This window comes from Nomascus leucogenys, chromosome 16, assembly GCF_006542625.1.
Source record: "Nomascus leucogenys isolate Asia chromosome 16, Asia_NLE_v1, whole genome shotgun sequence".
In the NCBI taxonomy this organism is placed as follows: Eukaryota; Metazoa; Chordata; class Mammalia; order Primates; family Hylobatidae; genus Nomascus; species Nomascus leucogenys.
Window position 1 is genome coordinate 32,529,474 of NC_044396.1, and position 13,554 is coordinate 32,543,027.

Below are 13,554 nucleotides of genomic sequence, written 5' to 3' on the forward strand. Positions count from 1 at the left end.
CAGGATATCCATGCTTTTATGAGCATAACATTTTTATTTGTCTTTATTTCCCTTTTTATGAATTGATGAAAGAGAAGTAATTCAGTCTATTTTCTTGAAAAAGTAGTTTACTAATTCAAAATCTATGGAACACAAGCCTCATCCTTTCCTGGTGTTCCCTGAGTCAGTGTTCTTTTTAAAATTTTTTATGGTCTACTTTTAAAGAAAGCTAAATCTCTATTCCTCTTCTACAGATCTTTCTACATCTAGCAAATGTATGGCATATTCAAAGATTACAGAATTCTGTATAAGAGTATTTCTAAACCTGATGTAAGGAGAACTAGTGAAATTATTCCCTGTCCCCATGGAAATGTCCAGCAGGAGTGATCCAGTAGCAAGAGATGGGCTTTAGATTTAGAGAGATGGAGACATGAATCACATTTCCCAAACTCAAGGCCCTAGACCGTGTTGCTTAACCTTTTAGAATCTACACTCTAAGACATAAGAATGGGAAAATAATATTGTCTCACAAGTTTGTTGTGAGAACCAAATACGTTAAATGTATAGCAGTGTTTCTAAAATATTGTTGGTTCTCAACACACGTCATCCTTCTTCCTGCTCTCAATCATCTTCAATTCATTGCTTATAGACATATTAATCATGTAAGAATCAAACTCTAGATCCCAGGAGTATTAAATAACTTTATTGTAAGGGGCTATAAAACTGTAAGTTTGTTATTAATACAGAATGTATCTCATACTTTGCTCCTGTGCTCAAACTCTGAATTCCTGAGTGGCTTTTGAGTATACTGTTATGTGTCATGTTATTCATGTGTTATTCATGTGGCATCTGTTAGAGCACCAACAGTGCATTTTAACCCTAAAGAGATTCTTTCAACCTTCCTCTGCTCCCCCACTTACGTGTCCAGACTCACGTACAGCATGCCTTCAGCTTTTTGTTGCTGTTGTTTCTAGACTATTCCTGCCATAAGGTATTTTGCATAGTGTTTATTTATGTAAGAAATTATTCCCCTTCCAAGTTACTTCTACTCATCCTTAAGTTCTTCTAAACTTTATGTCAGTTCCTCAGGAAAGTCATCTTTACTCTTCCTGCAAGGTCAAGTCCTTCTTTTCAACACTGCCATGGTATCATAAATATTTTCTTTGTAGTAACAAAGTTCTATAATCTCCATGGTTTCCTATATTTATTCATGTGATTATCTAATTAGTATGTGTTCCTCAAGAGAATCTAATTTCCTGAGGGCATTTTTGTTTATAAACATATCTACAGTGATCAGCGCAAATCTATAGCAGATTGTAGGAACTCAGTAATTTTTGCATGAATGAAAGCAGAAAGCTTCAGAAGGGGCTGTTTTTTGTTATATTGTCCCTAATCATGCTGCTCTCATATCATTTTGTAAAAAATTCTTATCTGTCTTAGCAGAAGGACTCAATCAGCCTAGGCTTTTTAAAAGCATTTCTAATTAATTTTTTTTTTTTGAGACCAGGTCTTGCTCTGTTGCCCAGGCTGGAGTGCAGTGGTGCAATCACGGCTCACTGTAGCCTCAACTTCCTAGGCTCAGATGGTCCTCCAATCTCAGCCTCCCAAGTCAGTGGGACTAGAGGCAGGCGCCACCATGCCTGGCTAATTTATGTAGAGATAGGGTTTCATCATGCACAGACTGGTCTCAAACTCCTGCGCTCAACTGATCTGCTCACCTCGGCCCCCCAAAGTGCTGGGACCACAGGCTTGAGCCACCACATCCAGCCTCTAATGATATTTGCTATCAGTTCATGCCTTTTAAATAATTATCTCTAATTTCTACTTCATCTTCTGTACACGTTTTTTTTTTTTAAACTGAGCTTATCAGATACAGTCATGTGTAGGCCCTCTGCTTTTCATCTTCATCAGTACAGTGGTAAACATAATTGCCAACTCACTGTGGTTTTAATCAGAAAATATTTGTTAGTAATCATTGGAAAATTAGTTTTCATAACTTAATGGTCTAGTGCAAGGATATTTGCTTACCAGCATTGTTTCACGTTCTGATAATTCCGTGCAAGGTGACATAAGGATTGGAGGATAAAAGGAAGTAGAGAATATCTAATTGTTAAGTATAAGAGCAGTGTTCTAACGAGTTTGCCTGCTTTTTTTAAATCTCAAACTGATACAACTTCAACTTAATTACAACAAATTAATAAAAGAGGATCAGATTATTTCACTAAACTATTTCTTTAGCTCCTGAATATTATGGTGCCAGGGTAGAAATGTCACCTCAGATAAGTTTTTAAAATCAACTCTAACAATGTAATTCTTTGTGCAATGAATTAGCTTAAAGTCCAAATCTGAAATTTGGTATGTTTGCAAAAATGATAGCTGTTTCTTTGCTTGGCTCACCATGCTATTTAGAAGAGTTTACATTTCTTTAAAAACATTTTAGAACAGCTAGAGAACAGTCAAGATTTTAGAGGACAATATTGAAAAGTGGACCCTGTAATATGCAAATTATCTAAGGTTAGGAGAGTTATTTTCATAATACTATGCTTGAAATACATAATTATTTTTTAATATATGAAAAGTATTAAAGTAACACATGGTCTGGTAAACTTTAAATGCTAAAATAATGATATTAATACTATTCTACAAGCATCGATCGGTTTTAAATCCACGTCTATCAATAAACTATTTTCACTAGCTATAGCACTTTGTTTGTGTTGACCTCACACTATAATGTGGAAAAAATATTCATTTTCATCAAAAATAAAATTAGGAATTGTTGGAATGCTCACTCAACAATACTGATATACCATTTGTAGAGTCCAAGGAAGTAAAAATCACTGAGGTAATTGTGCTCTTGGGTAGAGAGATGAGTAAGAGTATTACCATTCTCAAAGAGCTTATCTTTTAAAGAATATAATAAAACACAAATTAAATAATTACAATGGTCAAATTAAAAGGATATCATATTAGAGAGCATTTAATTCTTACAAGAATCACAGGAAAATTCCTGGAGGATTTCACATTTTTTTAAGTGCCAAAGGATCAATAGTATATGACAGATGAATAGTTTCCCCAAATTAAATAACAAAAATGATTATAATAATAGAAAATGGCATCCACTGACCACATATTATGTGTTTATTATTCCTTTAAGTACATCACACATAATGTGTCAATTAATTCGTAGAGCAATCTTAAGGAGATATTTTGTTCCATTTCACAGGTAAGGTAAATTGAAGTTAAATAACTTACCCGAGGACACGCCTTGTGTAGAAGATAGGTAAACAATATGAACAAGACTATGGAAGTTCTTAAATGTTTTTACAAGGATGTTTGGTTTTTCTTCAGCAATGAAAACTCATGGAAGAGTTAATTTCAAGGGTTCTGGGGCTGGGAAATACGAATGTATTAAAAAGGAATGGAGAAAGACACAAAGAGGCTCCAGCTGAAGACATTACAATAGTAAGTGGAATTGACGATGAAGATCTAAACTAAGGGCAAATAGAAGAAAACCTTATACTGACAGAACTGATGGGGCTTCCCTGTTGTGGCAGGAGCAGGAAGGACCAGAAAAACAGTCTATGTAAAGTCATACTATTTAAAAAGGTGGTCATGTATCCTTTTGAAAAAATGTTCCCATAAAAATCTGCTTTTAAGTTTTGCAATCTTTAACGTATACATCATTGTTTTAATTACCAGTATTTGGAACCACTTAGCTCTAAGCCAATACTTATTATATGATCAAAAATGTTGATGTCTTTATAATTTACACTCCAGAAGCTATTTATGTGAACCCTTCTTCTTTTTCTTTTGTATTATCTGCTTTCTTGCTTTCCTTGATCATTGCATGGAATTTATCTCATTTATCCCTCCTAAACTCCTACTCATTTACTTTCTAAAAGTATTTGAAGTATTTATTGTCCTGTCAATTCTTTTATAATCACTTTGTATCTTTCAGATTCTTTTTTCCTACTTTATAAATTCTTATCTCTCTTTATTCAAAATCTCCCTTGCTATGTTTCTAAATATGTGTTTCTCTTTCACATACAAATACCTAAATAATTAGGTCGATTTTGTAGACATCTGGTATTGAGTATGTTATTTATACTAATGTCAATAAACCAAATTTAGAAGACATACAATACTTTTGTTCATTTATCTTAAAGTGATTTCTAAATCAAAATAGGCATGCAAAAGGAACTGAAAATAAAACTTTGAAACATGATAAATTTTAATATGTTTATGGGAAATAGTAAATCCACCAGCAGAAAAAAAATTACCAAAACTAACATTTTACAGATTTTTAGTATCAAAGCACAATACATTTTTCATAGAAACAAATAAATCACCATTATAGGTACCATGATATGGCAATATTTATACACAAGGTCATTTACCATTTAAAAAAAATCAGTGGCAATGGTGATGTAATACATTAGTTTGTTCAACTTTGTTCAACTTTTTGCTATTATACTTCCTGGCCTGCAGGAGTATTTGCCAGGATACGAAAGAAAATATGTGACCTCAATTTTAACAGTACATAGAAAGCTCTGGCTGCCCATGCTTAACCCTACATTTACTACATGATCGCTAGGAATGTTTTCATACCACCACTCTGACTTTATTACATTTATTTTTAAGGCCATTCCCAAGGAATCAAACATTTTAACAGATTCATTTGGATATTAAAGGATTATTTTATATAAAATAAGAAGTGCAATATCAGAACTTAATATTCTATATGCCTAAATTAACAGAAAAAAACTTTACAGTTCTTAAGTGGAAAATTATTTGAGATTATTTGGAGTTGGTAATGGCATAGCACTGAACTGGGGAAAATGTGATAAGGTTTCTTTCAGTTTTAGAGTCGATTATTTTTTAAAGTACTAGATTTTCTGAGGGCCATTCACATTCAATGTTTAGATTCAGTTTATTAGTGGCATATACAAAGCACCATATAATATATGAAATGTAGAACAATCATGACTATGTAATTAACTGTAGAAATAACTGCTAAGAAAATATAGCAATATTTAACACAGGATTTCTAAAACCATTATATTTTCATTACTTTTCCCAAAGCTAATGTCCCATGTTTTATTTTATAGACTTTGTTTATCAACATTTATATGCATTTGGCACCTTTTTGGGCTGAAAATAGCTGATGTACTCTGTACAGTAATGTTACAGTTTTATACAAAATTCAGAAATATTGCATTTGGAATAGTCTTTATGATCCTCTTCCAAGTATTCCATTTCACACAACAGCAAATACTCTGAATGCCTTTCCTCCTGGAGGATTCTGTAAACTGCAAAAAAAAAAAATACAAAAAGTATATTGATGTCATCTCTATACATAATCCTTCTTATAAATCATGCTTTCTTATGACAGTCAAGAAAGCAGCTCTACGAATCCAGATGGTCAACTTTCTTAGGCTACTATAATTTGGAGTTATTGGAAAGCTTGAATGAGGATGACTTAACTCTTAACTCTTGGTTCTATGCTGGGCTGCAAGTTTACTAATGACATTTAAGATGTGTAATGGTAATAACAGTAGTCTCCACAGAACTTCACAGATTCTAGATCATGTTTTCCTGTATTACCTACTTTCATTCTAATAAAGCAGAGTTCAGCAGCTGTTATTCAATTTTAATGGGGAATACTGAGACTCAGATTTAAAACTGATATGCATGGTTACAAGCTAAAAAGATAGCTGATACTTAGGCAACACTCTAGAGCACTAGCTTATTATCATTGCCCAAGTCTGACAAAATTTAAATTACATTGCTATCATACAGATTAACACTCTTAACATCTATAATTTCAAGGAAAATGTTAGTAAGGATATTTAATGGTCAATTCTGAAAGACCTAAGAATATCTTCACTGAGATGAAAAAATACACACACACACACACACACACACACACACACACACACACACAGCATTCAATGTCATTTTGAAAGTACTTTTAAATAGAAGTTAAAAGTAATGCAGACTCATAAATTTTACTCTTTATTAAATTGTGTATATTTAGCAACATAAATCTAGATATGTTTTGTTTAAATGTCTAAAAGTTAACAGATTGGTAGTACCATTAATCATTATTTATTCAAATCAACTGTAAGCTTTTGAAACTTTTACATAAAGTTTTATTTTCTTAATAATTACAAAAGACTTTTGGAGATCAATAAAATAAATGCTAAGAAAGAGACAAAGTGAAATATCTTTTATATATTTATTCATACAAGAAAAAAGGGAGAGAATTTTAGAGTGAGCAAAAATAAGGGTATCACAAGTGCGCACACACAACATATACACACATGTGCATGCATGCATGCCAGGTTTTTCATGCAAGTAGATGGCCAATCCAAAGCCATTTTACTTAATGAGAAACAAACTGACTGAGTGCTTTAGGAAGTGAATGTGTTTGGTGTGTTTCCTTTTTGTACACAAATACTGGAATAACACATATCTCTGAGCCTACAGACTGAATCTGAGCTTTGAGATTTACAAGTTATATGAACTTGGGCACATTATTTAACCCCTCAGAGTCTCAGTTAACATATATATATGTATATATGTATATACATGTATGTATATGTGTATATAGAGGTATATATATATATGTATCTCTATATGTGTGTATATATATACAGTCACACATATATACACAGAAACACATACATACATACACATACACATATATACATACACATGCACACACACATATATACAGTCACACACATATACATATACACACGTATATACACACACTTATACATATATACACAGACACACACACACGTACATATGCATACACACACACACACACATATCTCCGGGTATAGGCCTGACATGAAGCTGAGCTAACATACTTAGAGTGCTCAGGAGCATCTAACATCTGTAATTTTCATAGTAGGTACTCAAAAATAATTATTATACTGTTTTATTAGGATATCACCTATCATTTTATAGTTTTAAAATAAATCTAAGAATTATGAGGCATCAGTTTAGCTTATAAAATTGCATATCCAATTTTATAACTCAAAGATTCATTTTATATATTATTCTGCTTAAGGAGGCCATGAGCAGGTTGTAGAGATGTCACTTTCTCAACACTTACCTCTTGATATAGTCTAATATGAAAACAGATAATGCAGATTTGTATTTTTGTGAGGATGACACCCAGATGGTTATGCTGAAGATAACCTAGATACCCCATATGACACATCCTTTGGTGTACATGTGTGTGCTCTCCACTGGCAATTTTGAAGAACCCAGGAAATACCCAAAAGTTAGGGATTTTTCTATATACAAATAAATAGGACTTTTAATATTACTTTTATAAGTAATAATGATTTTAAAAATCACCATTGCTTCATTTATTTTAATATTTATTGATACCTGATAAAGTGAGTTACATGAATTTTCTCAAATCACCAAAATATGACACTAGTGGGTGGGTTAAATAATATGAAAAATGACCTGAAAGGGTTCATTTATATCACACTAGGCGTCCAATTTCAAATCAATAAGAGAATTTGGTTCTAGGGAAAATCAGACATTGTTTTTGTCAAATACTTTGTCAGATAACTGGATTAGAGAAATATTCTGTGCCTTGCTCACCTAGAAAGAATTAAATATAAAAACTAATCTAGAAAATCCAAAAGAGGATGAAAGAAAGTTCCTAATTATAAGATCAATTAACAAAAGAGTAGTTCTGACTTGTAATCCGATTTTCACGTTGATTTTTATAAGCCTGCAGGAGACAGGCACCTCTGGTACTACAGCTTCTCCCATCCCTGGAAGGCTGACTGGTACACAAGTGTGCGAAGGAACACACTGGCTCTGCCACTTAACTTTGAAAAAAATTAAAAATATTAAAGTGGGTCAACTGTAAAGCAATCATGAATACAGTGATAAACGGTATTTAAAAGTATACATACATATGTTTTGTTTTTACCTTTCTGAGAAGATTCCATTCTGAAAAGAAGCAATGTAGGTCTTTCTTTTGTCCACAGGCATTACATCAACATAACCACCGTGATTTCGAACCACTCCAGCATGTACTGCTGCTCTGCAGATACTGGACAGCTGAGAAGGTAAAGAAACAAACTGCCATTATTGAAAATTCCTGCCAGACTTGTCCAGCCTATTCTTCTATTATTAATAGACTGAAGTCGCTGACATCCTGATGTCATGCATAGCCAGTGAGCAGCTACAGGATGAGGTTTTGTGCATAAAAGAGTGTTTGAAATGTCACCAAGTCAAAGCCAATTTGGAGCAAGTCTGAAGGCCAACCTTAAAGGTGACTGCAATGGTAAGACCCCACCCCAATCTAATCTAGCAAACACCTGTTCTGTCCAAACAGTAGGCTTTAGAGTATCAAAGCAATAAAAAGCAAATTAGCTTCTTTTATCTCTTCTAGGTCCTGTTTGTCATTCTTCAATTTTAGCCTTTGTTCTATACTGGGCTCACTCTGACCAAATGTTCATAGGTTAGATTATTCATCCCTCATGTATGTTCACTTTTGCCTAATACAAACTCCACCATAGTTCTGCATATGACTATGGCGCCTCTTCCAAAATACAAGAAATGGGGCAGTTTTTTTCTTAGTAAATAATATAATCTACACAGAGAAACTTTGCCTAAAAGAATAACCCTAAAAAGAAAAAAATGAAGAATCATCATAGCTTCTACCTAGATTTGCAATGCCGGTCAAATTAGTTTGAATGGTCTGACATGAAATACTAGGAAAGTCCTATGATTACATTGTACTAGTCATATAATCTGAATTGAATGGGATTTCTATGGAGAAGAAAATTATTGTTTCAGGTCCAATACTTTTGAATTTTTAAAACTACTGAATTCTAAAAGTCAGATCATTTCTTTTGGCCCATTAAAATCTTCTCAAGATTTTAACATTTGCTTTACTCCAAAATTTGTCAACAACTAAGTACAATCCAAGGAAATCCAACCAAAGACAATATTTGAACTGTTTCAGTATAAAGCAATCCGTGTCAAATGCCCATGGGTCTTTTCTGATCCCATTGCTGTGTTCTTTTCTTATCTCTATGCACATGTGAGTGATTTAATATGCTTTTTAAAGTTCACATAAGCATGTATATCTTACATGACCTTGCTTTATTACTGTGCTGTGAACTCTAGAGCATCAGTCAGTATTTATTAGATCAGAGTCTGAATGCCAAGCTGTTTAATCCTTTCCATGCTTTTGCAAAATACCATGTATCTAAAACCTGCATCCTTACTCAAAGGCATTTTCTTCAACACTTAAAGTTCCATTGAATTATATTTGCATCCAATATGGTTCCTAATAGATGGAATTAAAAATAATTCCGTGCACATTTCAGTATTTGTTCTGTTAAAAGGATATTAATCAGCATTTTTCCCAAGGCAACAAAAGTGCTTAGATATAACATTTACTAAGTCCAAGTATTTAATATGTTTTGAGACTATTGTATTGCCTGCAATTATGCATTCAGCAGGCATCCTATTTGAGTTCAAAGGTCAGAAGACATTTTCTTTTCATAGACTTTTAAAAAATTAATATATGATGAAAAGAATTTTTTAGTGAATGCAGAAATATATAATAAACTATAAATAAAAGTTCAAAGAAACAGAATGTACAAGGTCCAGCTCTACAAATGGAAGGAAAGAAAGAGAAAGGAAGGAGGGAGGGAAAGAGGGAGGGAGTCTGGCTGATTGATTCTCACATTTCCATCCTTTATTTAGAGAGATAATGTATTTTGTAGGGCCAGGAAGACTGGCTATTAATGATTGGATCTCTGATTTCGTACTTGCCATTTGACAGTAACCTTTATATTTCCAACTTACTCTTCAAAGGACCTATATAAGACACATATTATGCACCCATTTCACTGAGGGTAGAAAGATAAAATGATCTCAAGATATGAGTTCTAACAAAACCTTAACTCTAGCAAATAGATGACTTTAAAGATATAGAAGCATACAGGATATTTTGAAAGACTTTCACTAGACATGACTAAAATTAAAAGTTCTCCTGCTTAAAGGGAAAATCTGAAAAGTATGATTTCTTTGGAAATCTCTGTTGAGTTCAGATATGCATATTCCTATATATTTATTAATCTACTTGTTTCAACAAATATTTATGTGCAAGGTACTTGGTTAATATCTGACGTAACTATGTGCTCTAAGCATTGTTCAGGCAGGACATGCCTGTCTTGTTCACAGCTTGGCGGACATCAAATTGTGATCAAAAAATGATGAATGAATAACCCAGCTGCTGCCCTTGAGAAACTTACGAACTAATAAAAGAGATAAGGTAATAATCATAATACCCAATACAACAGGCTAAGTGCCAAAAGGAAAAAATGAAGTTATAGGGGTTGAAATAAGGGCAACTTCATACTTGGGTTGGAAGGTCCAGCAATGCACCCTCACAGAGAAAGTGGCAATAATTTAGGTTTTGAAGAATGACCACAGTTTTGACACAAAATTTTCAAAAATACTGTATTTCAACAGAGGCAAGAATATAAGCACAAATGTGAAGACTAGTACATTCAAGACACCAGCAGGACATTTCAGTGGCACATAAGACTAGTGCAAATCTGGAGCTTGAGAGAGACTCAGAATTGGAGAATAACTGCAAAGGTAAAGCTGAACTGAAAAAAATCTTGGTAAGTAAGCTCACCAAGAGAAACAGGTGGTAATGTACATATTCAGGCCTCTTTACATGATCAAATTCCCTTAATATTCTATTGAATATGTGCATAAGACATTTCCTAAATTTGCATTTGTAACTCTCTGGCTTAGAAATCTGTAATGGTTTCTAAGTGTTTGCCTCATAAAACATAAACTCATCAGCAAGCACTTTCAGACTTTGTCTACACACTGATGTGAGCTGGATTCCTCTCTCTCTCAGACTAACTTGGTTGAAGCCTCTTTTTCTTCCGATTTTCAGCAGCTTAGAGACAAAGCTATCTGCTAGACTGATGTGCAGCTCATTGACTCTTAACTCCATTACTTTGTAAATGTCACTTATCCCACTAGAACATGTTCCCTGATCCTCTTTACCAACCCACACTAAAAACCTGGCTCAGCAAGCACTTAACAGGCCTGGCACCCTGGAAGGCCAAGGCAGGAGGACTGCTTGAGGCCACACCAGCCTGGGCAACACAGTGAGACCCCCATCTCTAAAACAACAGAAAAAGAGCCAGGCATGGTGTCATGTATTTGTTCATCTAGTTACTTGGGAGGCTGAGGCAGGAGGATCACTTGAGCCCGAGTTTGAGGTTAAACTGAGATATGATCATGCCACTGCACTCCAGCCTCGGCCATCACAGCTCATATTCCTTGTCCAACCCCACTAAAATCATCTTTTACAACATCCCCTCGACTAGTTCTCTTTTGCATATATTTTAATGTAGCATCTCTATGACTCTATGCTACATTTTAAATGGCCGTTTGGCAGTGAAGATATTGTTTCAACTTTTGACAAATTCCTAATTATCTAGTTTAGACTTCAAATACTAAAGAAGCAAAAGAAAAACAAAACACATTTTCCTTCCCAACAATGACTACGGACTATTTCATTATGTGTCTTATATAAAACGTATGGGGAGACTGTGAAGAAAAATTTTGTCAAATAATTATACACTCATATCTTACATATGGATATTAATTTTTCAGTGATATGGATGTTTAAGTCTTCTGAGAATGCATATTAACAAAGTCTGTTTCTTTGTTCTGTATATAAATGTACATATATACATTTAAATGTGTCTATACATTTATATATATACATGAATGTTGAGAGCTGTATAAATTAGGATACTTACATCAGAATAAACTCGAGTTCCAATTACACGAGCATAATGTGGATTTGCTTGCATACAGTTACGAGGACAGTATACTCTGAAAAAAATAATATATTATATATATATATAAAGTAAGCTGGTTACTTAAGTCTTTCTTATTAGTAAAACCACAGATATGCATACACAAAGTAAGCTCGACATTCTAAACCCTACTCATTTTTTCTCCTGAAATAGGTCAATTGTACAAGCCCAAGCAGTAGACACAATTGCTTCTGTTTATCTGTTTCTATCTTTTGGCATAAATGTGATTTTAAAAAAATTAGTTAGGAAGCTTTCTAATGTGGGGATTTGAAGCCAAAAGAAACATCAGAAAGCATCTCAATGTATCTGAAAAGTTGGTACCTAATGTATCTGTAGAATTTAGTAAACCAATAACTTGGAAAATCTGAATCATTGTCTGCCTCATACACCTCAGTTTCTCTTCTTTATATTCACATCTTTGGAATCTCATCCAATTTCATGGTTTTAATTATCATCTTTAAATGGCTGATTTCCAAATTTACATTTCCAGTTGGGACATCTCTTAATTCCAAACTTGAATATCCTACTGCTTATTCAGCATCTCCACTTAGCTATAATAAACATCTCAAGCTTACCATGTAGGAAACCAAATTCCTAATCTCCTTCTCTAGTTCCCAAATCTGTTCTTTCCGTAGGCTTCCCATTGCAATAAATGGCACCTCCATGATTCCAAGTGCTCAGGCCAGAAACCTTTCTATCCTCAATCCCTCCCTTAATCTCACACCTTACGTTCAACCCATCAGCAATTTCTACTGGCTATACATGAAAACATATCCAAGACCAGAGCATCCCCAAGTACCTCAATCATGGTAACTCTGGGCTCTATCATCTACTGTCTAACTTACTGCAATAGGCTCTTCTATGCTTCTTCTATGGTCTCCCTGCTTCCAATTTGGCCCTCTCCAATCTGTTTTCCATACTTATATTAAAACGTACAAGTCCAGCCAGGCGCAGTGGCTCATGCCTCTAATCCCAGCACTCTGGGAGGCCGAGGTGGGTGGATTGCCTGAGGTCAGGAGTTTGTGACCAGCCTGGCCAACATGGTGAAACCCCGTCTCTACTAAAAATACAAAAATTAGCCGGGCATGGTCCTGGGTGTCTGTAATCCCACTACTCAGGAGGCAGACGCAGGAGAATTGTTAGAACCTGGGAGGCGGAGGTTGCAGTGAGCTGAGATCATGCCACTGCACTCCAGCCTGGGCAACACAGCAAGACTCCATCTCAAAACAAAACAAAACAAAACAACGACAAATGTACAAGTCCAAACACATCATTCCTCTGCTCCAAATATTCCAGTGGCTTCCATCACATTCAGAGTAAATGACAAGGGCCTCAGGAAGGTCAATAAGCCCTGCATCTTCTATCCTCACTGCCTTTCCAACTTTATATCTTACTCCTTTCCCACTTTCTCACCCTGCTCCAGTCACACGGGCTTAATGGTTATTCCTCAAACACACACAATAGGCTTCTGCCTTAGAGCCTTTGCATTTATCTTCCTCTCTGCGTGGAATGCTCTTCCTCCAGAAATCCTACTGCCTTACTGATATCTGGTCGGCTTAGCTCACTTAAAAGACATTTCCAAACACTATTTTGTTGTTCAGGCTCTAATACAATATGACCAAAAGCTTTTTATTTAAACATAGGATCCAATTATCAATATTTAATCAATCAC

General features: G+C 34.5%; 1 protein-coding gene across 3 annotated transcripts in view; it reads right to left on the reverse strand.

Moving 5' to 3' along the window:
* Positions 1 to 2,929: 2,929 nt before the first annotated feature.
* The window catches only part of CRISPLD1 (cysteine rich secretory protein LCCL domain containing 1), a 50,469-nt gene continuing 39,844 nt past the window's right edge, over positions 2,930 to 13,554 (reverse strand). For all 3 annotated transcript variants that reach the window (XM_003269456.3, XM_012496038.2, XM_012496039.2), the window contains 3 exons: positions 11,823 to 11,898; positions 7,946 to 8,076; positions 2,930 to 5,288 (listed from right to left, as the gene is read on the reverse strand). In XM_003269456.3, the coding sequence (XP_003269504.2) occupies positions 5,237 to 5,288; positions 7,946 to 8,076; positions 11,823 to 11,898 (259 nt within the window). In that variant the 3' untranslated portion in view covers positions 2,930 to 5,236. The remainder of the gene's footprint in view (positions 5,289 to 7,945; positions 8,077 to 11,822; positions 11,899 to 13,554) is intronic.